The sequence below is a fragment of the Gorilla gorilla genome, chromosome 9, assembly GCF_029281585.2.
Source record: "Gorilla gorilla gorilla isolate KB3781 chromosome 9, NHGRI_mGorGor1-v2.1_pri, whole genome shotgun sequence".
Lineage (NCBI taxonomy): Eukaryota > Metazoa > Chordata > Mammalia > Primates > Hominidae > Gorilla > Gorilla gorilla.
Window position 1 is genome coordinate 125,262,255 of NC_073233.2, and position 24,912 is coordinate 125,287,166.

Below are 24,912 nucleotides of genomic sequence, written 5' to 3' on the forward strand. Positions count from 1 at the left end.
GGTATTGTTTGGACTGTAAATTATTCCATTTTTGGAGAGTAATTTGCAATGCCTATTAATATGTTAAAAATGCAAACTCTTTGGGCAATGGCATTTCTAGCACCCTTTCCAACAAAAACAACAATATTTCAGCAGTGTGTACTATGGCAAAACCTTGGATTCAAAACAAACAAAGCTGGGTGTGATAGTTCACGCCTATAATCCAAGCCACTGGGGAGTCTGAGGTGGGAGGATCGCTTGTGGCCAGGAGTTCAAGACCAGCCTGGAGACAGAGCAAGACCCCATCTCTTTAAGCAAAACCAAAAATAATCATCAAGCCTGTAATCCTAGCACTTTGGGAGGCCGAGGTGGGTGGATCACCTGAGGTCAGGAGTTTGAGACCAGCCTGGCCAACATGGTGAAATCCTGTCTCTACTAAAAATACAAAAAAATTAGCCAGGCATGGTGGTGGGTGCCCATAATCACAGCTACTTGGGAGGCTGAGGCAGGAGAATCGCTTGAACCCGGGAGGTGGAGGTTGCAGTGAGCCGAGATTGCACCACTGCACTCCAGCCTGGGTGACAGAGCAAGACTGTCTCAAAAAAAAAAAAAAAAAAAAATTAGCTGGGTTGATGGCACATGCCTGTAATCCCAGCTACTTGGGAGGTTGAGGCAGGAGAATCGCTTGAACCTGGGAGATAGAGGTTGCAGTGAGCCGAGATTGCACCACTGCCCTCCAGTCTGGGTGACAGTGAGAATCGGTCTCAAAAAAAAAAAAATTAAATAGGGAACAAGACATTTGTTCAATGAAATCCTAAGTAACCATTAAAAACAATGGGATAGCTTCTTATGAACTGGCCTTCCAGCCTAGAGTGCAGTGGTACAGTCTCGGCTCACTAAAACCGTCACCTCCCAGGTTCAAGCAATTCTCTGCCTCAGCCTCCTGATAGCTGGGATTACAGGCATGTGCCACCATGTCTGGCTAATTTTTGTGTTTTTAGTAGAGATGGGGTTTCACTATGTTGGCCAGACTGGTCTCGAACTCCTGACCTCGTGATCCACCTGCCTCGGCCTCCCAAAGTGCTGGGATTACAGGTGTGAGCCACCACGCCCGGCCTGTTTATGACAAGTTAAAGAAAGAGCATGTCAGGGGCCTGACATGGTGGCTCACGCCTGGAATCCCAGCACTTTGGGAGGCCGAGGCACGTGAATCAGGAGTTCAGGGCCAGCCTGGCCAAGATGGTGAAACCCTGTCTCTACTAAAAATACAAAAATTAGCTGGGCATGGTGGCGGATGCCTGGAATCCCAGTTACTCGGGAGGCTGAGGCAGATAATTGTTTGAACCCGGGAGGCAGAGGTTGCAGTGAGCCAAGATCATGCCAATGCACTCACTCTAGCCTGGGTGACAGAGTGAGACTACGTATCAAAAAAAAAAAAAAAAAAAAAGCACATGTTAGAACAATAACATTATGATCTCGTTTCTGTAAAAATTAAAAAGAATGGGCTGTGCATATATATGTAGGTATATACATTTACATCTGCATAAGCATAAAAATATCTGGAAGATAGCACCCACAGTGTCAACAGTGGTTTCCTTTGAAGTGTAGGGTTTAATTTCTTCCTTAGTTTGCTCATTCATTCATTCAGTAAATGTACACTGAGTGTCTACTACACGCTAAGCACTATTTTAGGCACTGAGGGTACAATGATATGTAAAATCCCTGTCCTCATGGAGCTTACACTCTAATGCAGGAAGACAGACAGTAAAGAAACACAATTATAGTATCTTGGATGGTGATATGTGCTATAGAGAAAAATAAAGTAGAGAAAGGAGATGGGAGGGCGGTTTGCAGTTTCAAATAAAGTGGATTGAAAGTGTAGAGGGAACATTTTATATGTTTGTATCCTTAAATAATTGGTAGGATTATCAAGTGTTTTCCTTTCTTATCATGTGAGTAGTTTTCTGTATAGCCCAAATAAACAGTATAAAAAAGAGAATAAAAAGTCATTTTTTTCCCAGAATTAAAATGCTTGTTTACTTATTTGTATTTAGAGATGGGGTCTTGCTCTGTCACTCAGGCTGCAGTGCAGTGGCATGATCATGGCTCACTACAGCCTTGACCTCCTGTGCTCAAGTGACCCTTCCACATCAGCCTCTGTAGATGAGACTACAGGTACACACCATCAAGCCTGGTTAAATTTTTGGGTTTTTTTTTTTTTTTTTAAGAGGTTGGGTCTCACTATATTGCCCATGCTGGTCTTGAACTCCAGGCCTCAAAGGATCTTCCTGCCACGGCCTCTCAAAGTGTTGGGATTACAGATGTGAGCCATTGCTCTCGGCTGTTACTGTTTTTTGATTAACATTTAATTGTACATGTTTATGGAGTACGATTTGATATTTTGATACATATATATGTTGCATAATGATCACATCAGGATATTTAGCATGACCATCATTTTATTTATTTATTTATTTATTTTTGAGGTGGAGTCTCACTCTGTTGCCCAGGTTGGAGTACAGTGGTGTGATCTTGGCTCACTGCAACCTCCACCTCCCAGGTTCAAGGGATTCTCCGGCCTCAGCCTCCTGAGTAGCTGGGACTACAGGTGTGTACCACCACGCCCGGCTAATTTTTTGTATTTTTAGTAGAGACGGGGTTTCACCATGTTAGCCAGGATGGTCTCGATCTCCTGACCTCATGATCCGCCCGCCTCGACCTCCCAAATGCTGGATTTATAGGCGTGAGCCGCCGCGCCCGGCCCACTTTATGCATTTATAATTTCTTTGTGGTAAGGACATTCAAAAGTCTCTCTTCTAGCTATTTTGAAATATACCGTATCAGTGTTACTATTAACCATTGTCACCCTACTGTGCAATAGGATACCGGAATTTATTCCTCCTTTTCCTTTTTCTTTTTTTTTGAGACAGAGTTTTACTCTTGTTGCCCAAGCTGGAGTGCATGGCACGATCTTGGCTCACTGCAACCTCTGCCTCCCGGGTTCAAGTGATTCTCCTGCTTCAGCCTCCCAAGTAGCTGAGATTATAGGTATGTGTCACCATGCCTGGCATATTTTGTGTGTGTTTATATATATATATATATGTATATAGATTTTTTTTTTTTTTTGGAGATGGAGTCTTTTCTGTCACCCAGGCTGGAGTGCAGTGGCGTGATCTCGGCTCACTGCAACCTGCAACTCCCAGGTTCAAGCAATTCTCCTGCTTCAGCCTCCTAAGTAGCTGGGACTACAGGCTCATGCCACCATGCCCAGCTAATTATTTGTATTTTAGTAGAGACGGGGTTTCACTGTGTTGCCCAGGCTGGTCTCGAACTCCTGAGCTCAGGCAATCTGCCTACCTCAGCCTCCCAAAGTGCTAGGATTACAGGTGTGAGCCACCGCATCTGGCCTAATTTTGTATTTTTAGTAGAGACGGGGTTTCTCCATGTTGGCCAGGCTGGTCTTGAACTCCTGACCTCAAGTGATCCACTCACCTCCGCCTCCCAAAGTGCTGGGATTACAGGTATGAGCCACCGTGCCCGGCCTATTCCTTCTAATAGTAACTTTATACTCATTGGCCAACCTTTTCCCATCTTCTGCTCTCTTTTCCTCAATCTGGTAACCACTGTTCTACTCTCTATGAGATCAACTTTTTTTTTTTTTTAATTCCACATGACTGAGATCATGCGGTATTTGTCTTTCTGTGCCTAGCTTATTTCACTTAACACCATGTCCTCCAGGTTCATTCATGTTGTTGCAAATGGTAGGATTCCATTTTTTTTTTATGGCTGAATGTTATATCATTGTGTATATATACCGCATTTTCTTTTTCCGTTCATCTGTTGTTGGACAGCTGGGTTCATTGCATATCTTGGGTAATGTAAATAATGCTGCAGTTAACATGGGGGTGCTGAAATCTTTTTAACATACTAATTTCATTTCCTTTGGATATATACTGAGTAGTGGGATTGCTGGATTGTGTGGTAGTTCTATTTTTAATTTTTTGAGGAACCACCATACAGTTTCCACGGTGATTGTACTAATTTACAGTCCCACCAACATTTTAAGTATTCCCTCTTCTCCATATCCTCACCAGCTTTTGTTTTCCTTTGTCTGTTTTATTGTAGCCATTTTAACTGGAATAAGGTGGTATCTCATTGTGGTTTTGGTTTGCATTTCCCTCATGGTTAGTAATGTTGAACATTTTTTCACGTACCTGTTGGCCATTTGTATATCTTCTTTTGAGAAATGTCTTTTAAGGCAGTTTGCCCATTTAAAAAATCCAGTTATTTGGTTTTTTTTCTCTTGTTTTGGCTCTTGAGTTGTAAGAAACAGTTCTAATAGTGGTTTCTGACCTAGCAGTTGGGAAAAAATTTGTCATCAATTCTTTCCCATCTTTGAAATATGACCCCTAAATGTTCATCCTTATTGTAGAAGATAACCTATGAGTGAAGTCCTCTCTCTCTTCTTCACTCATTGGGTATATTACTGGTACATCATTTAGTGTGTCAGGCTGGGCACAGTGGCTCATGCTTGTAATCCCAGCATTTTGGGAGGCCGAGGCAGGCAGATCACCTGAGGTCAGGAGTTCAAGACCAGCCTGGCCAACATGATGAAAGCCCATTTCTACTAAAACTACAAAACGTAGCCAGGTGTGGTGGCACATGCTTGTAGTCCCAGCTACTTGGGAGGCTGGGGCAGGAGAATCACTTGAACCCAGGAGGCAGAGATTGCAGTGAGCTGAGATTGCACCACTGCACTCCAGCCTGGGCAACAAACTCCCTCTCAAAAAAAAAAAAAAAAATTCGTGTGTCATTTTTGTTATTTCCCCCCAAAGTCTTACATTTTAAATTATGTTTGCCTTGGGGGCATTTTATAAATTGGCTTGCATTTCTGAGTACAAACCTATAGGGAAACCTGATAAAATGCAAATTGTTGATTTGTGTGAAGGTAATCCTGTGAATCCCATAGTATCTCTTATTTTATTAGCTCTTCCCATGAGAGAGCAAGGAACCCATGCTAAGGCACAAGAGTTAAGCATTTGGATGGCAATTAAAATCAACAGGGCTGGGCGTGGTGGCTCATGCCTGTAATCCCAGCACTTTGGAAGGCCGAGGTGGGTGCATCACCTGAGGTCAGGATTTCAAGACCAGCCTGGCCAACATGGTGAAACCCTGTTTCTACTAAAAATACAAAAATTAGCCTGGCATGGTGGTGACAGAGTAAGACTGTATCTCAAAAAGCAAACAAACAAACAGACAAAAAACCAGATTGATTGCAAAGATTGCAAATTCTTAGATATAGGGACCAAGTCTACAAATGGTTTTTTGAATCCCTGTTTTGTGCAGGTTTGTGGTAGATGAGCTGGTGAGCCCAGAATTCCTTCCAGTCTGGTCCCTTTGGCCCCTCAGTGAGACATTTATTTATTTATTTATTTATTTATTTATTTATTTATTTATTTTTGAGACAGAGTCTCACTCTGTCACCCAGGCTGGAGTGCGGTGGCGTGATCTTGGCTCACTGCAACCCCTGCCTCTCGGGTTCAAGCGATTCTCCTGCCTCAGCCTCCCAAGTAGCTGGGACTACAGGTGTGTGCCACCACGCCCAGTGAATTTTTGTATTTGTAGTAGAGACAGGGTTTTGCCATGTTGGCCAGGCTGGTCTCGAGCTCCTCACCTCAGGTGATCCACCTGCCTCACCCACCCGAAGTGCTGGGATTACAGGTGTGAGCCACCGCGGCCTGGCCTATTTTTTTCTTTTTTTGAGACAGAGCTTCGCTCTTGTCAAACAGGGTGGAGTGCAATGGCGAGATCTCGGCTCACTGCAATCTCCACCTCCTGGGTTCAAGCGATTCTCCTGCCTCGGCCTCCCGAGTAGCTGGGATTACAGGTGCCTGCCACCACAACCAGCTAACTTTTGTATTTTTAGTGGAGATGGGGTTTCACCATGTTAGCCAGGCTGGTCTCAAACTCCTGACCTCAGGCGATCTGCCTGCCTTGGCCTCCCAAAATGCTGGGATTAGAGGTGTGAGCCACTGTGACCGGCCAAGACTTTTAAAGAAGATGGAGAGGAAAGGGGACGATGATTTGTCATTTACAGTAAGAATAAAGGAAGTATAGGCATAACTGCTGCAGAAGGATTTAAATTTAAACATGATGACGTCAATCTAAATAACAGAGAGGGAAACTCCAAAAGAAAATGATATTTATTTAGAAGTAGCATTGCAATAGGTATACACATGCCATAGAGGCTGGGCAAGTAGGACTTTTTTTTTTTTTTTTTGAGACGGAGTGTCGCTCTTGTTGCACAGGCTGGAGTGCAATGTCGAGACCTTGGCTTACCACAGACTCCGCCTCCTGGGTTCAAGCGATTCTCCTCTCTCAGCCTCCCGAGTAGCTGGGATTACAGGCACGCACCACCATGCCTGGCTAATTTTGTATTTTTCAGTAGAGATGGGATTTCTCCATGTTGGTCAGGTTGGTCTTGAACTCCTGACCTCAGGTGATCCATCTGCCTCAGCCTCCCAAAGTTCTGGGATTACAGGCATGAGCCACTGTGCCTGGCTCAAGTAGGAATTTTTATTTTATTTTATTTTTTAGATGGAGTCTTGCTCTGTCGCCCAGGCTGGACTGGAGTGCAGTGGCTTGATCTGGGCTCATTGCAACCTCCACCTCCCGGGTTTAAGTGATTCTCCTGCCTCAGCCTCCTGAGCAGCTGGGACTACAGGCACGTGCCACCATGCCCAGCTAATTTTTGTATTTTTAGTAGAGACGGGGTTTCATCATATTGGCCAGGCTGGTCTCGAACTCCTGACCTTAGGTGATCCACCCGCCTTGGCCTCCCAAAGTGCTGGGATTACAGGTGTGAGCCACTGTGCCTGGCAAAGTGCTAGGATTATAGATATGAGCCACCAGGCCCGGTCGATAGTTTTTGTTATCAGGTATTCATGCATGAGAACCCTCTCTTCATGGTCTTCCCTGGCTCCATTTGTCATGGTTTTAAAACAAATGACTCTATTTTGATTTTGATAATTTTCACAAGGAATATGCTCTGTATATTCCAACAATCTGAGTTTCTCATCCTGGAATCAGCCTCTGAGTGGCACTGGGACTATCCTGAGTCGGCTACATCTCTAGAACCTATCAGGAGCGGCTCTATGAGCTTGGCCTCATCATTTTCCTCCTCAACTAGCAGCATCTGTATTTGTCTGTTTCTCAGTTTTCCTATTGATGTAATGGCCAGAACTGTCTCTGCCCCTCTTAACTTCTCTAGGAGGTTGGAGACATATGAGAGAAAGGAAGATTTGCCCTCCGTGCAAGCAAAACTAAAACTCTTCGTAATTATATTGGTAGCAACCTTTCTGCCCGATAGGGTGGGTGGAGGAGCTACACATTGTGTCACTTTTTTTCTTCTTCAACAGACTCTTTGAAATAGTTATGACAGACATTACTATCCCCATCTTGCAGACATACAAACTGAACCCTGGGCTTTGGTGAAAAGATGGATAGTAGAAAATAGGTTTAACTCCTGGTCAGGTGCTCACTGGTTTAGTAGGAGCACAGGAGAGCCAGTTTTTTGCGGGGAGAGATGGGGAGTGGAGGCGTCTCCATTACCTTACATTCACATTTGTTTTGTTGATTAAAGTAACAATGGGTTGATTATTGATGACCACTGTATTATTCACCTGATGTTAATCATACGCCTAACAAATGATCAATTAGATAATTAGATAATTCACATTAGTATAAATACTCTGAATAGTCCTTCTCTGTCCTGGCAGAAATCCTCACGTCTAAACTCGGGGTCCCCTTTTTTTTTTTTTTTTTTTAGTAGAGAGGGCGTTTCACCATGTTGGTCAGGCTGGTATCGAACTCCTGACCTCAGGTGACCCACCCGCCTCGGCCTCCCAAATTGCTGGGATTACAGGCGTGAGCCACCACGCCCAGCCGATGAGGTTCTCTTTTAACCTTTTGCGGATTCCCATTATCTATCTTAAACTACACTCCCATCGTGCAACGGAAAACGGACAGAGCTCCTGCGTGCACCGAAGGGACTTCGAGCCAATCCATTGTCAGAGCTCTCAGCCGGCGACCTATTGGCTCCGGCTGGAGGCGGGACTCCCGGTTGCTAGGCGGTACCTTTTCCGGAAGTGTTTGTTGCGCGCTGCAGGGCAACACCCCGGCGTCCCTGGAAGCGGGGGGAGCGGGTGGGTGTCGGGTGGCGTTGGGGGAGCTGCGTCTCGCCCAGAGCCTCGGCCGGAGCCTTCCGGGGTGGGGGATAGTTGAGGACCTCATCGAGGGAGGGGTTGGGCGGCGGGGAAGGGAGCGAGCGTGGCGGGGGACCCGAGGCACGCTCTCGAGCCAACGAGCGTGATGCGCTCGAGTGTGGGCGGGGACTGAGGGAAGAAGTGAAAATCGGACTGCCAGGCGACAGTTCCTCCGTTTGAAATCTCGCCGGCTCCTGAGCGGGCCACCGGGCCCGGGCTGGGGGTCTGGCGGGTGAGTGAGCAGCGGGTCGGGACGCGGGAGAGGGGCACTGGGCACGGGGCGCTGGTTTGCTTGCTCTGTTCATCGTTGGCGAGTGAGGCCAGGCCTTCCGAAGCTTGCTGGGATACTTCTGTGGCAGGCTCCCCGCACCGGGTCCAAATCCGGGGCTAGCCCAATCTTATGCCATCTTTGGCCAGCTGGGAAAGTTGGAAAGCTTTTTTGTTTTTTCCTTTTCTTGCATTGGATTTAAAAATGTCCCTCTACCTCTGGCACCGCTCTCCTCACTTGGCTTCCGCGACTCCCTGTCCGTTCTCCTAACTCAGTCCTTGGCAGTAGAAAGCTCCCTTCTACTCGGCGCACTCCATCTCTTGCGTTATCAGCTTTTCAGCGTTGACTCGCCAAACTGCTCCAGCCAGACCTCTTTCCTGAGCTCAGACCTGCTTACTGTCATCGTCAGCCTTCCCCGGTCCCTCCGATCTGTTTCTCCTCTTGTATTTTTTATCTCAGTGAAGGGCTTCACCATTCACTCAGCCAAGTCTGTCCCTTTAATTTATTCATCTAATAAATACAGCAAACATTTGTCGGACATGCCCTGTCTTCTAGGCAGTGTAGTAGGTGGGGCTGCCTATTGGACGAGGCATAGAAATGAACACATCTAGAAATGATAGTCACAGTGTTCTGGCTTTAGTGCTCTGATTTCCCTCCTCTCTCCCGAAGTTCAAGTCCTGTATTCTGCCTCTTAATTCCCCTAGAATCTGGCGCTTCCTTTCCATCCTCACAGACACTGACTTAGTTCATAATTTCTTGCTTGTGCTTTCAGGATAACTTCCTAAGTGGTCTCTCTGCCTCAGTTCTTGTCCTCCTGTAACTAGTTCTTATGCAGCTGTCAGAATCATTTATTTATTTTAGAGACAGGGTCTTGCTATGTTGCCCAGGCTGGAGTGCAGTTGGTATTCACTGGTGTGACCCTAGTACACTGCAGCCTCGAACTCTTGCCCTCAAGCCATCCTCCCACCTCAGTCTCCTGAGTAGACGGGACTACAGGCATGCACCACCATTCTTGGCTAGAATCGTCTGTCTGACCTACAGATCTGATCATGCCAGTCTCCTTTGTGAAATCCTGTGATGGCCCCTCATCATTTACAGGATAGAGCCTCAGTTCTTCCAGGCCCTTTATAATATGCTCTTGCCTTTCATTCTAGAGCTCTGTCTTGCCACTCCTCCCACTGTCCCTTGCACTCTGGTCATGTCAGAATGGTTAAGAGTTTGGGCTTTGGAGTCAGACATGGATACTTACATATTCTGATCTACCGTTTATTAGCTGTGAAACCTTGGGCAAGTTTGTTTGTTTGTTTGTTTGTTTTGAAATAGAGTCTTGCTCTGTCGCCCAGGCTGGAGTGCAGTGGTGCGATCTTGGCTCACTGCAGTCTCAGTCTCCTGGGTTCAAGCGATTCTCCTGCCTCAGCTTCCTGAGTAGCTGGGACTACAGGTGGGCACCACCACTCCTGGCTAATTTTTTGTATTTTGGTAGAGACGGGGTTTCACCATGTTGGCCAGGCTGGTCAGGATCTCCTGACCTCATTATCCGCCCACCGCCTCCCAAAGTGCTGGGATTACAGGCGTGGGCCACTGCGCCTGGCCTTTTTTTTTTTTTTTTTTTTTTTTTTTTTTTATTATTAACTTTGCTAAGTCTCAGTTTCCTTATTTGAAAAGTGAAGATAATTCTATTTTGCTGAGAGGATGAAGTGAGATGATGTATATAGAGCACTCAGTACAGTTCCTGGAACATAGGAAGTGTTCAGTGGCTATAAGCTTTTGTTGTCATAATTAATTCTTTGCACCCACCTTATGCTTTTCTTCTTTTTTGCCTTTGTGCATGTTGTTCCTCTGCTGTGAATTCCCTTACTCCGCTTATCCTGGGGATCACCTGCTTATCCTTCAAGAACTATCTCAATTGTCCTCTACTCTGTGAGGCTTTCCCTGATCTTCCTAAGATTATTTGCCCTTACCTTTGTGTTCTGTTATATATTATGTTACTTCCTTTAATGCATGTAACACATTTTGTAGTCGTGTGTTTACGTGTTTGGCTTTCCAGGTAGGCTGAGCTCAAGTTCAGGGCCATGTGTAATCAGGTTTGTAGCCCTAACACGTCGCACAATGTCTGGCCCATGGTGGGTGTTCAGTAAGTGATTACTTGGTGCGGTGACTCACGCCTGTAATCTCAGCACTTTGGGAGGCCAAGGCGGGCGGATCACCTGAGGTCAGGAGTTCAAGACTTGGCCAACATGGTGAAACCCCATCTCTACTAAAAATACAAAAATTAGCCAGGCGTGGTGGCAGGCACCTGTAGTCCTAGCTACTCATGAGGCTGAGGCAGGAGCATCATTTGAACCTGGGAGGCAGAGGCTGCAGTGAGCAGAGATCGTGCCATTGTACCTCAGCCTGGGTGACAAGAATGATACTCTGTCTCAAAAAAAAAGCAAAGAAAAAGTGATTACTTAATGTCTGAATGGCCTTAACTTATATTGCCTGGTGCTGGATATGTCCTTTGGAGCAAGGTAGAATAAACCCTTTTAAATATGTGAATAGCAATAATAATAATGTAATGTCTAACATTTATTGAGATCTTAGTATATTTTAAGCACTTTACATGTATTGAATCATATAAGCCTCACAACACATTGTGATGGATATTGTTAGTACTCTCATTTTATAGATGAGAAAGCTGAGGCTGTCCAGCTAGTAAGAGGCAGAGCTGGGATTCAAAGCCAAGAATGTTCCAAAGCCTTTGCTCATTAACACTGCGTAATCAACTCTGACATCTTCCACCTTCTCCCCTTTACCTTCTCCAGTCAATCTTTTCTGTGGTCAACCTTCTTTGTGATTGTTGGAGCAGGGTGGAAGAAATAAATATACAGAGAACCCTCATTATGTCTATGAGTGTATATTCTCTGTTAGTGTGCAGATGTGCAAAACTCTAGCTATGCTGACAAAGTACAGGGCAAGGTAGCCACAGTATTGAAGGACTGGGAAACAATGATATGTATTGAATGGAAGAGAACTGGGAATACTTAGCCTACCTTAGCTAGAGAATCCTAGGGTGTCCCCGGATGAGCAGAAGGCAGACTTGAGATACCAGGGAACATTTTTTTAGAACCTGATTATTGGCTTACTATTAGACTTTCTAATAGTTAAGAATTATCTAACTATGGAATTGAAAATAGAATCTGTAATACTAGCTAAATTTGTGTAACATTTTCTGTATACAGGGACTGTGCTAGGCACTTTGTAAGTGTTGTTTCATTTTACTTTCAGGCTTTTTGATTTTTATTAAGATTGTTTGAATTATACACATGCAGTTATTGAGGCTGAGAGAGGTGAAGCACCTTGCCTAAGGTCATACAGCTGCTAAGTGAGAGAGCTGGGATTTGAATCCAGGTCTTCTGTCTCCAAAGCTGGTGCTTTGACCACTATGCTGCCTGTCACTGGAAGCACAGAGAGGAAAATTTTAGCATGGGAAGGAAGGTGGACCGAAACTACTGCGGGTCTTCCTAGCTCCTGAGATTCCTGGTGTATTTTTTTTTTTTTTTTTTCAGATAGGGTCTCACTCTGTTGCCCAGGCTGGAGTATGGTGGTACAATCATAGCTCACTGCAGCCTCGAACTCCTGGTCTCAAGTGATCCTCCCGCCTCTGCCTCCCCACTTTACACTCTTTATGTAACTCTGTCTTCCTTTCCATCTGATCACATAGCTCCTGCCTCAGCCTTCCGAGTAGCTGGGACCACAGGTGCACGCCACCATGCCTGGCTAATACATAAGTATATATGTGTGTATGTATGTGTATCTATATATATATATATGTATGCGTATATATATATATGTGTGTGTGTGTATATATATATATGTGGAGACAGGGTCTTACTATATTGCTCAGGCTGGTCTTGAGCTTCTAGGCTCAAGTGATCCTAGGCATTGGTCTCCCATAGTATTGGGATTACCGGTGTGAGCCACCACACCCGGCCTATTCCTTGGTTTTATATTAGCAGTTACAGCAGTAACTGAGCTCCGACAGCTTACATAGGCTTATTTTAGGCTTTGTTGGAAAATTCCAGAGGAGGAGACATGGCCCTCAGAAGTTTGTGGTTTAACAGGAGAGGTAAGACATATTTTCATAAAAAAAGTAATATTGGCCAGGCACGGTGGCTCACGCCTGTAATCCCAGCACTTTGGGAGGCCGAGGCGGGTGGATCACCTGAGGATAGGAGGTTGAGACCAGCCTGACCAACATGGAGAAACCGCATCTCCACTAAAAAAATACAGAATTAGCCAGGCGTGGTGGCACATACCTGTAATCCCAGCTACTCAGGAGGCTGAGGCAGGAGAATCGCTTGAACCCAGGAGGCGGAGGTTGCAGTGAGCCGAGATCGCACCATTGCACTTCAGCCTGGGCAACAAGAGCGAAACTCCTCCGTCTCAAATAGAAAGAAAGAAAAAATAATAATATTGAGAGAAATCTGTCTGGGAACACATGAAAATTATGAGCTCAGTGCTAAGGTGGTTCTGGGTTGACAAGAGAGGATGAAATTGGCCGGGAAGGCTTCCTGGAGGAAATGTGTGAGCCACTCCTTTTTTGCCTGATTCTGAGATTGGTAGGAGATGCATGAGTGCAGTTGGGTGACCCCTCCCAACTCTGGCTCACAGAAGGTCTCAGGCTAGGCAGCAAGTAGATCTCACTGGATTTCATCTCATCTATTGGTAACTGCTACATAGTGAACAATGTTGAGGGTTCTGAGGCCGTGTCTAGGGTGCCATGATTGACTAGTGATGTCCTTCACAGTTCTAGGCCTGGAGGAAAATAGTAGGACATATCCTATTTGTTTGCCATGGCAGATCTAAGGGCTGCATTCTCATTTATTGATTTATTTTAGAGACAGGTCTTGCCCTGTCACCCAGGCTGGAGTGCAGTGGTGTTATCATAGCTCACTGTAGCCTTGAACTCCTGGGCTCAAGGGATCCTCGCACCTGAGCCCCCCAAGTAGCTGGGACTACAGGTGTGTGTCACCATGCATGGCTGATATTTTTAATTTTTTGTAGAGACAGGGTCTCACTGTGTTGACCCAGCTAGTCTCAAACTCCTGGCTTCAAGTGATCCTCCTGCCTTAGCCTCCCAAAGCCCTGTTATTACAGGTGTGAGCCACAGTGCTTGGCCCAAGGGCTGCATTCTTAGACTTCTCATCCTCTGTTACCACTCCAACTCAGGTTACCATTGCCTCTTACCTAGCCTAGCTCGTGGTTTTCTACCTTATCTCTCTGCATCAGCCCTGATTTTCTTCTTTCCAATCTGGCCTCCGCTTTAGGGTATACTCCTAGTAGCTTCTGGAGTAGTTTTTCAAAATGTGTATCTGGAAAAACAATTTCCTGGCTTCCATTCCTCTCTCTTTTTTGAGACAGGGTCTTGCTCTGTCACTGAGGCTGGAGTGCAGTGGCACAATCAAGGCTCACTGCAGCCTCGACCACCTGGGCTCAAGTGATCCTCCCACCTCAGTCTCCCCTGTAGCTGGGACTACAGGTATACACCACCACACCTGGCTAATTTTTAAATTTTTTTGTACAGGGTAAGACAGGGTCATTTTATGTTGCTCATGGTGGTCTTGAACTCCTGGGCTCAAGCGATCCTCCTGCTTTGGCCTCCCAAAGTGCTGAGATTACAGGTGTGATCCACTGTGCCCAGCCCTAGTTCTGTTATGATAAAGGGCAAGTCTGCATGGCCTGGCTCCCACTGGCCTCCCCAGCATCCTCTCCAACTGTGCTGCTTCTTGCCTCGTGTTGCCTTCTGCTGAAGGACTTTTGCATGCATCTGTTAGAACACGCTTTCCTTTTTTTCTTTGTCTAGTGAATACCTACTCATCCTTCAGTTCTCAGTGTAGGCATCATCTAAATCAGGCTTATTTCCTTCAGAGCACTTCCCTCGGTTCTAATTATACATTTCTCTGTGACTGATTGGTTTGTCTCCCTCCCTTCCCAGACTAGCTCAAGAGTAGCAGCAGCTGAATCTGTTTTTAATCACGATTGCATCTCTAGCGCCTAGAAATAAATGCACGTGGTAGGTGCCCAATAAATATTCCTCGAATGAGTAGATGATCTTTAGTAGCCATCCTGCTACTACATACAGACAAATAGGTATGACTTCTGTTCCCACGTTCCTTTTTTCTTTAACTCATTGCCCTTTTGGACCTGTCCTTGCCCACATCTTTTCTAGAGCCTGATAAGGTAAGGAAAGAAGGTAGAATACAACCCACCCATATTTTAATTTTTTTCTGGCAGAACATTTATTTGAATTTGGATGATCCATGAATTCAGATTTTCCAGAGTTTTCCTGATCTTTAAGTAGTTAAATATATCGCCAGGTGCGGCGGCTCATGCCTGTAATTCCAGCACTTTGGGAGGCCAGGGCCGGTGGATCACCTGAGATCAGGAGTTTGAGACCAGCCTGGCCAATGTGGTGAAATCTAATCTCTACTAAAAATCCAGAGATTAGCCAGGCATGGTGGGGGTGCCTGTAATCCCAGCTACTCGGGCAGCTGAGGCAAGAGACTAGCTTGAACCTGGGAGACAGAGGTTGCAGTGAACCAAGATCGTGCCACTGCACTCCAGCCTGGGTGACAGACTGAGACTTTGTTTCAAAAAAAAAAAAAAGGTAAATATAGATCGTTATGTATATAGCGAATTAGTCTTGTTGCCATGTGGACAGAGACTACCTGTCCTGTGCTTTCTGGAGATGGGATGCATCTAGGGGATGACATTTCTCAAATGCAGAATTTCTCAAATTCTCTGAGGTAGTTAAGATAGTACCTCGTATAGAGCACATGCTTGGGAAGTGCTTATTCACCCTAATGTTCGGGCCACCATTGGGCCCTCCCTGCCCGTGGATCCTTTCCTTTTCTCTTCTCCTCTCCCTAAGAGGATTAAAGATTCAGGTGACTCTGTAAGCCACCAGGCAGTGGGCCCCATCTGCCACCCTGGTTCCTGGTCCTTTTCTACTCAGGTTTTTAGTCAGCAGTGGTCAGGCCTACGTCGCCTCTGACTGTGTGTGTAGCACAGTGGGGCATCATGTCTGCAGGACGTTACGGGTTCTTCTGAGGGTTGGGAGCACATTCCCACTTCAGCTTATGTACTGTTGAAAGAAGCCCTTTTCCTTTGGTGTTTTCTTCCTGCTTGGAGGTGGCACGGTGGGAATGAGGGGCAGAAGCTGGCTCCCTTCGGGTTCAGTACACTGACAAAGGGAACCATGTCTTGTGAGTCCTAAGGCAGGACTGCTCTGTTGCCCACCTGTTAGCTGTCATGGTACAGAGGGGGGCCATAGTAAACAGTCCCTGATGGATCCTTTGTTGCTTGTCAGGGGTCTCTAGGAACCTTGGAATAGGTTCAGAGTCTCCAGATCCAGCCATTTCCTTTCTAGGCCAGATCCTGACTTTTTTTTTTTTTTTTTTTTTTTTTTTTTTTTTTTTTTAACCAGGAGAAATAACTTTATTTGGACTGAGAGCTGGAGAATGAGAATAGGACCTGAGACAGCATACTGGGCTAAGGAGGAGAGGTAAGGTTCCAAAACGGCAGTCAAAGCTCATCGACCAAACGGACTCTACTTCCCAGCAAACTTGCAGTTAGTGCAACCAACAAAAGGCCTGCTGGGGAATGTATTTGTCACTAAATTCCCCAAGTATGCCAACATTACAAAAAAGATAGAGGTTTTTAATCATCATTAAATTTCCACAAACCTCCCCAATCACAAGTATTATAAGCAGAAGTAAAAAAAATCACATTTTACAGATCTCGAACTTGTCTTCAACATTTAGTTCATCATCTTCAAAAAATTAGCTCCCCTGCTAAACTCATTAGCTATCTGATCTATCCAAGCAGCAAGAAGATGGCCAGGCCATGGCAATCCTCTTCCCATTTTCCCTAGCCATTCAGGGCTCAACAGCAGGGTGAGGCTCAGGTTGGGGGTGGGGTGGGGGGAGCACAAGAGCTACTTTCCCCCGTACAACATGGCATCTGAAGCTTGATGGGAGAGCAGAACTGGTGAGACTTGAGGGAAGGGTCCAGGGCCTGTATTCAGTCAGAATCGCTGCTGGAAGAGGAGGAGAAAGAGGAGGAGGAATGCTTGCCGTGCTTGTGGTGCTTGTGCATCTTTTTGTGAGCTTTCTTCATTTTCTTCTGCATCTTCTTGTCTGCTATCACTGCTGGTCTGACCATGCCAGGAGCCAAGAGATTCACAGGAGGGATTCCAGGGGCAGGCGGTGGGTATGGAGGAAGGTGGGGACCCGAGGATTGGCATCCTGGATACCCTGGCTGTGGTACAGGATGAGGGGCCCCACCTGGGGGGAAAGCTGGATTGCCCTGGGGAACTCCTAGGGGAGGAGGACAGGGGCTGGGGGAAAGGGTGGATTGATAGGTGGTGGGTGGGCAGGATTGGAACCTCCAGGGCACCCAGTGTTGGGGGATATGGATTTGGCCCTGGCCGTCTGGCACTGGGATTCCACATGTTTAGGTGTGTCCTCCAGCCTTTCCACGGCTGCCTGGGCTTGATGCGTTCTCCCAGATCCTGACGTTTTTAATGGCTGGGACTTTCTGCTTGAAGAGGGCCGTTTCATCCTTGCTGCTCCAGGAGGAACAGTGGCAGCTTCTGAGGAAGTGGGGACTGGAGAGGTCAGGACTTGTGGCTCCAGACTCCTGTTGGTCACATTTGGTGTGGTCAACTGCTCTGCAGGTTGGGGAGGTGCTCTGAGCAGGTCTGTGTGTGGCAGCAGTTTCCCAGGCGACCTGCTTCATCAGGCTGCAGCATGGGAGCTGCCATGGGGAGAGTTGGTGGGAACTGGGGTCCTGAGGTAGGGGTGGGAAGAGAGGAGCAATTCTAGAAGTGCACCAGCTTCTCAGTTGAAGAATTTGGCACCGCCCCATCCCTGGAGCTAGAAACCTTGGATTCAAGCTGGACTTCTGTCTTCGCTTGGGCTGCCGTAACACAATACCGTAGACTGGGGGGGCTCCAACAACAGAAATCTCTTTTCTCATAGTTCTGGAAGCTAGAAGTCCCATATCAAGGTCTGTTGCTGGTTCCTGCCTTGCAGACAGCTGCCTTCTTGCTGTGTCCTCAGATGGTAGAGAGAGACCTCTAAGCCACTAGACAGTGGGCCCCATCTGCTGCCCTGGTTCCTGGTCCTTTCTTCCTCTCCTTTTAATCCTATCAGGCCATTTAACCTTAATGACCTCATTTAACTTTAATTACCTCCTAAAGAACCAGTCACATTGTGGATTAGGGCTTCAATATGTGTATTTTTCTTACTTTGAGAGGCTGAGGCGGGAGCATCGCTTGCACCCAGGAGTTCAAGACCAGCCAGGGCAACATAGTGAGACACCATCTCTGTAAAAAAAAAAAAAAAAAAAAAAAAAAAGTAAAATATATACATATGTGAATTTTGAAGGGATGTAGCTCCTTTCCACTTTTCCCCCATATCCTGGTCCTATTAAGCTTAACATCACTGGGTCTGTTCTGACTGTCTCTTCTTCATTCCCCTGCTTCTGCCCTAGTTAAAGTCCTTATCATCTTGCCCCTGGGCAGCAGCCTCCTCAAGTGGTTTTCCTGACACCAGTCTCTCATTTCTCCAATCCAGCCATGCCAGTCTTGCCAGAATTCTTGTCCTAAAAAAAGGCCACCCTGTGATACTTTGTTTCACCAGAGCCCTCAGCGACTCCCCTCTGGCGTAGGACAGGGTGGAGGCTCTTTAGCACGGTCTACAAGGCTCTCTGTGACCGGCCGGTCACACATGTTGGTATCCCCACTCTGGAACACCTGTCTGTGCAAGATGCTCCCTCTGTTTAGAATGCCTTTCTCTCCCATCAGAATTCTTGCCTTCCTTCCTTCCTTCCTTTTTTTGGGGAAATTTTTTGCCCTTATCTTAGCACTCCCAGAACAGGAAGTTTTTTTTCCCTTCTGCCTTCTGCTGCTCTTGAGGTCGTTCCCGCCACTGGATTGTAAGCTTCCTGAGGGCATTTTGGATATGAATCGGGACATCCAGATAGGAATATGTGTTGAGAGGGGGTGTGCCACGGAGATGTGCTGGTGTATGGGGGTCTGTGTGCTGCTGGTTATTTTGGTGTCACTAGGATTTTCTACTTGGTGGTTCTGTATTAGAATTGTTTCTTCTATCTGGGGGAGGTACAAAGTCAAACTCTTGACAGAGCCAGGCTTGAAGATGTTTTGTGGTTCACCAGGTGTTCATCAAGCCTTTGGTAGACCTTTGCCAGGCGCAGAGCCTGTGAGCCTTGAGTTGTTGGTTTCATCCTCCACTATACCTGGCGCCTGGGAAGGCCCTGGCCAAATTGCTCTGCAGGGTCTGGTTTGACCCAGATGCTCCATGACCCAGTGCCAACTTTTCCCCTGTTAAGCTTGGTCACTGATTTTTCTCTTTTGGTGGGGTTCTCTGGGATCTAGGTGTTTGAGCCCAGATGAGTCATGGCTGGACGACCCCTCCGCATAGGAGATCAGCTGGTTCTGGAAGAAGATTATGATGAGACCTACATTCCTAGTGAGCAAGGTAACAAGTCTGTGAAGAGGCCTGTGGTGTATTGTGTTTGTTTTTTGAGGACAGGGATTGTCTGGTTTATTTTTATTCTTTCAGTGCAAAGTATGGTACATGTACAGAGTTGCTTAGTATATTCGGGTTAGATCAAATGTGAGCCTACCTTGGCCTCTTGCCTGTTTTTTTTTTAAGTTTCTTTCTGTTGCCCAGGCTGGAGTGCAATGGCGTGATCTCAGCTCACTGCAACCTCTGCCTCCCAGGTTCAAGCGATTCTCCCACCTCAGCCTCCTGAGAAGCTGGCATTACAGGCGTGTACCACCACACCTGGCTAATTTTTGTACTTTTAGTAGAGACGGGTTTCACCATGTTGGACAAGCTGGTCTCGAACTCCCGACCTCAAGCGATTTGCCTGCCTCTGGCTCCCAAAGTGCTGGGATTACAGGCGTGAGCCACGTTGCCTGGCTACTTGCCTATTTTTGTAAATACACCTTCATTGGAAAACAGCCACAATGGTTTATGTATTGTGTGTGGCTGCTTTTATGCTACAGCTGCAGAGATATGTGGCTGTAAGAGAGGTATATGACCCACAAAGGGTAAGATAGTTAGTCTCCGGTTGTTTACAGAAAAAGTTTGCTGTCTTAGGTTAGAGCAGTGATTAGATTTAAATGGAAACATAGTAGGAGGTATCTAAATACAGTGTGTTCTGAGACCAGGGGAAACCCAATTTCCTAAGCACGAACTTAGAGCAGTGTTTTTTTAAACAACAATAACATTATTAATAACAATAACAACATAACTTATTATGTGCCAGCATCTGTTTTAAGCACTTTGCATGTATTACCTTATTACCTTTTCCTTTGTTTTTTTTTTTTTTTTTTTTTTTTTTTTTTTTTTGAGACAGAGTCTCACTCTGTCACCCAGGCTGGAATGCAGTGGTATGATCTTGGCTCACTGCAACCTCTCTCTCCTGGGTTCAAGCGAATCTCATGCCTCAGCCTCCTGAGTAGCTAGAACTACAGGTGCCCACCACCACACCTGGGGAACTAATTTTTGTATTTTTAGTAGAGAAGGGGTTTTGCAGTGTTGGCCAGGCTGGTCTCAAACTGACCTCAAGTGATCTTCCCACCTCCACTTCCCAGAGTGCTGGGATTACAGGCGGGAGACACCATGCCTGGCCCATGTATTACCTTTTCAACCCTCACTGCAACTCCATGAGTTAGGTACTATTATTATCGCCATTTTACAGATGAGGAAATCAAGGCACAGAAAGATTAACTTCCTGTGGATATACAGTTGTATTCTAAGTGGTGTTGCTAGAATCCACCTCCAGGTATTCAAACTCTAGGGCCTGCACTTTGTTCTTTGATTTTTTTTGTTAGTTTGTTTTTTTTGAGATGGAGTTTCACTCTGTCGCCCAGGCTGGAGGGCAGTGGCGGGATCTCTGCTCACTGCAACCTCCGCCTCCCAGGTTCAAGTGAATCTCCTGCCTTAGCCTCCCTAGTAGCTGGGACTACAGATGCGTGCCACTGTGCCTGGGTAATTTTTTTGTATTTTTAACAGAGACGGGGTTTTGCCATGTTGGCGAGGCTGGTCTCAAACTGACAAGTGATCTCCCTGTCTTGGCCTCCCAGAGGATTGGGATTACAGGCATGAGCCACTTGTGCCTGGCCATAGGGCCTGCACTTTGAAGCACTATGCAATTATTTGGAGTGAAAGTTTCTTTGAAATTCTGATGAGTTATGATCTAGGCATACAAAGTTTGCTTATAATTCAGGTAGTTCATGGACTTGAGAGCAGGGTTCACAATTCTTGCGTCTCTAGGAATACATGGATCTCATGTTAAATGCTGGACTTTGCTTATAGCATAGGGTGTTTTTTTTGTTTTCCATATTTTTGTTTTTAGAGACAGTCTTACTCTGTCACCCAGGCTAGTATGCAGTGGCTCCATCATAGCTCACTGCAGCCTTGAACTCGTGGGCTCAGGTGATCCTCCCATGTAGCTAGAACTACAGGTGCATGTCATGTGTCTGGTTAATTAAAATAAATTTTTTTGTAGGGATAGGCTCTCACTGTGTTGCCCAGGCTAGTCTTGAACTCCTGGGTTCAAGTGATCCTCCTGTCTGGGCTTCCCAAAGTGCAGGGATTACAGACATAAGCCACTACGACTGGCCTCTTTCTTTCTTTCCTACTTTCTCTTTAGAGACGGAGTCTCGCTTTGTCGCCCAGGCTGGACTGCAATAGCGTGAGCTCGGCTCGCTGCAACCTCCAGGTTCGAGTGATTCTTCTGTCTCAGACTCCCAAGTAGCTGGGACTACAGGTGCGCGCGACCACACCCAGCTAACTTTTGTATTTTTAGCAGAGACAGGGTTTCACCATATTGTTCAGGCTGGTCTTGAACTCTTGACTTCAGGTGATCTACCTGCCTCGGCCTCCCAAAGTGCTGGGATTACAGGTGTGAGTCACTGCACCTAGCCATGAATGGCCTATTTCTTAAATTTGTATACATTTGGTTGCTGTTGTAAATGGAGTCAAAGGTTTTTCTAAGGATGTTTATAAAAACTTTCTTCGGCCCAGTCCAGGTGTAGGCATTCTAACCTCAAGCCACCATTTTCTTTTCCTGGGCTATCTCAGTAGCTTCCTAATTAGCCTTACTGTTTATAAAGCAGATCATGTCAGGGCTGTGCTTTTAGTTCCCCCCCCCATCCCCAGTATACTCAACGTAACACCCTTGATGGGATTGCAGGGCTCTGTGACCTGGCTCTCTCTACCAGTCACATTGGCCTTTTTTTGTTGTTTGTTTTTTTTTTTTGAGACCGAGTTTCACTCTGTCACTCAGACTGAAGTGCAGTGGTGTGAACTTGGCTTACTGAAGCCTTGACCCCTTGGGCTCAAGTGATTCTCCCACCTCAGCCTCCCAAGTAGCTGGGACCACAAGTGCATACCATCAGGCCTGGCTAATTTTTGTATTTTGTTGGTAGAGATGGCGTCTTGCCGTGTTGCCCAGGCTGGTCTTGAACTCCTGGGCTCAAGCAATCCACCCACCTCAGTCTCCCAACGTGCTGGATTACAGGTGTGCATCACCATACCTGGCTATACTGGCTTTCTGACAGTCCCCAGAGCTACTGGTTGTCACAGGTCCTTTGCACCTGCGCTGCTTCTGCCTGAATGCTCTTTCTCCAGTGCTCTGCATGGCTGGCTCCTTTCACTTATGCAGGTTTCAGTTAACTGTCAACATTGCTGAGAGGCATTCCTTGGCCATAATTTTTATTATTGTTATTATTATTTTGAGATGGAGTTTCACTCTTGTTGCCCAGGCTGGAGTGCAATAGCTCGATTCCTTGACCATCATTTCTAGAGGAATGCTCTTCCACCCTGATGTTCTCTAGCTCCTACCTCATTTACTTCCTTCTTGCATTTATCAGAAGCTTTAATTTTTTGTATATTTATCTGTTTACTTCATTGCTGGCTGTCTCTTTTACTAGAATGTAAGCTCCATAATGGCAGTGACTAGTTTTTTTCTTATTCATGGCTCATAGTGACTGGTACATAGGAGGCACTCAAAAATATTTGTGAAAAATGAATAAATTAGTCTCTGGCCAATCAAGTTCCAGGCAGTCCTTTGAAAAAATATTTTTTCTTTCCTAGTTCCCAGGTATGTCAACCTCCAAATTTTCCACTGAGATGGCTCATTGGTGATGCCCTTCTGGCCTGGGCTATTGCCAGCTTAAGCATTGATGTCATTTGAATATTTATTTAATCATTTCTGGGGGTTCTGGTGACATGTTCCAACGGTTATCTCACTTATCTTTTTTCCTGTACATGAAATAGCTCTTTTTTTTTTGGACAGGATTTCACTCTTGTCGCCCAGGCTGGAGTGCAATGGTGGGATCTCAGCTCACTGCAACCACTGCCTCCTGTCTCAAGCGATTCTCCTGCCTCAGCTTCCTAAGTAGCTGGGACTATAGGCACATGCCACCATGCCCGGCTACTTTTTGTATTTTTTATATAGACGAGGTTTCTCCATGTTGCCCAAGCTGGTCTCAAAGTCCTGAGCTCAAGTGATCTGCCCACCTTGGCCTCCCAAAGTGCTGGGATTACAGGCATGAACCACCATGCCTGGCTGAGATAGCTCTTAAGTCAGTACATATATCTCCACTGTCCTTCAGTTCTGTGGCAAAAGAGCTTTTTGAAATTCTTGATTTCCAGAGTACAACAAAATTTTTGTTTGTTTGTTTGTTTGAGATGAAGTCTTGCTTTGTCCCCCAGGCTGGAGTATAGCCTTGACCTTCTCAGGCTCATTGCTGGCTGTCTCTTCTACTAGAATGTAAGCTCTCACCTCAGCTTCCTGGGTAGCTGCATCTATAGGCACATGCCACCATGCACAGCTAATTTTCATATTTTTTGTAGAGATGGGTTCTCACCATGTTGCCCAGGCTGGTCTTGATCTCCTGGACTCAGGCAATCCTCCCACCTCGGCTTCCCAAAGTGCTGGGATTACAGGCATGTGCCACTGCACCCAGCCAGAACAAAAGTATTAGGGTCCATAATATATTGTAAAATTGAAAAAGAGGCAACTCCCTTAATGGAAGGGAGGGTTCAGTGAGTGGGGGTTCAGCCTGCTTGAGTATCATCCACTTTCTCAGCTCAGATAGTTCCCTGCCCCTAGGCAGAATCAATCACTGCCTTCTCTCTGCTCCTATAGCATACAGGACATGTCTTCATTACAGCACGTGTCACCTGGGTTGTACTCTAATTGTGTGTTTGTAACGTCCTCAAGGAGCTTAGTCACTTGTAGTTGTTCAGTACATGCTTGTTGATTGAATGATGAGTGCTTTTGCACCAAGCTTTTGCAAATCTTGAGAGAGCTTACTACCTTCTGGTAAGGCTGTGCTCATCCTGGATGGTTCTGCCTATGGTTTGGGGGTTCTTCCCTCTGAGGCCCCTGCTGGAATGAAGTCTTGGTTTTATTTTATTTTTTGCCTTTTTTTTTTTTTTTTTTTTTGAGACGAAGTCTTGCTCTCATTGCCCAGGCTGGAGTGCAGTGGCGTGATCTCGGCTCACTGCAACCTCTTCCTCCCAGGTTCAAGCAATTCTCCTGCCTCAGCCTCCCGAGTAGCTGGGATTACAGATGCGCGCCACCACGCTGGGCTAATTTTTGCATTTTTAGTAGAGATGGGGTTTCACCATGTTGGCCAGGCTGGTTTCGAACTCCTGACCTCATGATCTACCTGCCTTGGCCTCCCAAAGTGCTGAGATTACAGGCATGAGCCATGGCACCTGGCCTATTTTTTGCGTTTTTAATGCTTGGCTTCAGATTATATCATTGTGTGGAGATAGCATGCTTGGATTCAAGTGTACTGTTTGTAAATTGTAAGGAAACAATTATATATGTTTATTGTTTATAATTTAAAGAATACGATTTTCTCATTGATGGAGAGAAAAGACAAAGTAGAAAAAAGATCGTGAGTTTTTTTCTTCTTTTCATCTCTCTTACTTTCCCACCTCTGCCTCTCCTTGCAGAAATTCTTGAATTTGCCCGGGAGATTGGTATTGATCCCATCAAGGAACCAGAACTGATGTGGCTGGCGCGGGAGGGCATCGTGGCCCCACTGCCTGGAGAGTGGAAACCATGGTAAGTCAGCAGGGGGTGTGGCCACTGACTTGGCCTAGCAGAGGCAGAGGGAAGCTAATACTGGAGATCGGTTTGAACTGGCCAGCTTTTCCAAGCCTATCCTGTACAGTCAGGGACAGTACTGTGCCACCCCTCTGCTATGCTGCCTGCTATTTCAGGCTTCAGTGTAAGCTGACTGAACGGTCCCTGGTCCCTAGGGTGGGGTTCAATGCTTATATCCAAGGCCACAGGAGCTACTGC

The 24,912-nt window shown here is 46.1% G+C and overlaps 1 protein-coding gene across 35 annotated transcripts in view; it reads left to right on the top strand.

Moving 5' to 3' along the window:
* The first annotated feature begins 517 nt into the window (after window positions 1-517).
* Window positions 518-24,912, top strand: part of CEP164 (centrosomal protein 164) — a 93,270-nt gene continuing 68,875 nt past the window's right edge. For 24 of the 35 annotated variants that reach the window (XM_055354976.2, XM_055354984.2, XM_055354985.2 and 21 more), the window contains exons 1-4: window positions 8,138-8,475; window positions 15,980-16,057; window positions 18,953-19,055; window positions 24,561-24,672. In XM_055354976.2, the coding sequence (XP_055210951.2) occupies window positions 18,974-19,055; window positions 24,561-24,672 (194 nt within the window). In that variant the 5' untranslated portion in view covers window positions 8,138-8,475; window positions 15,980-16,057; window positions 18,953-18,973. Of the gene's footprint in view, window positions 3,028-8,108; window positions 8,476-15,979; window positions 16,058-18,952; window positions 19,056-21,240; window positions 21,358-24,560; window positions 24,673-24,912 lie in introns of those variants that run through there. The other 11 variants (XM_055354977.2, XM_019036159.3, XM_063693548.1 and 8 more) reach the window with 8 other exon arrangements.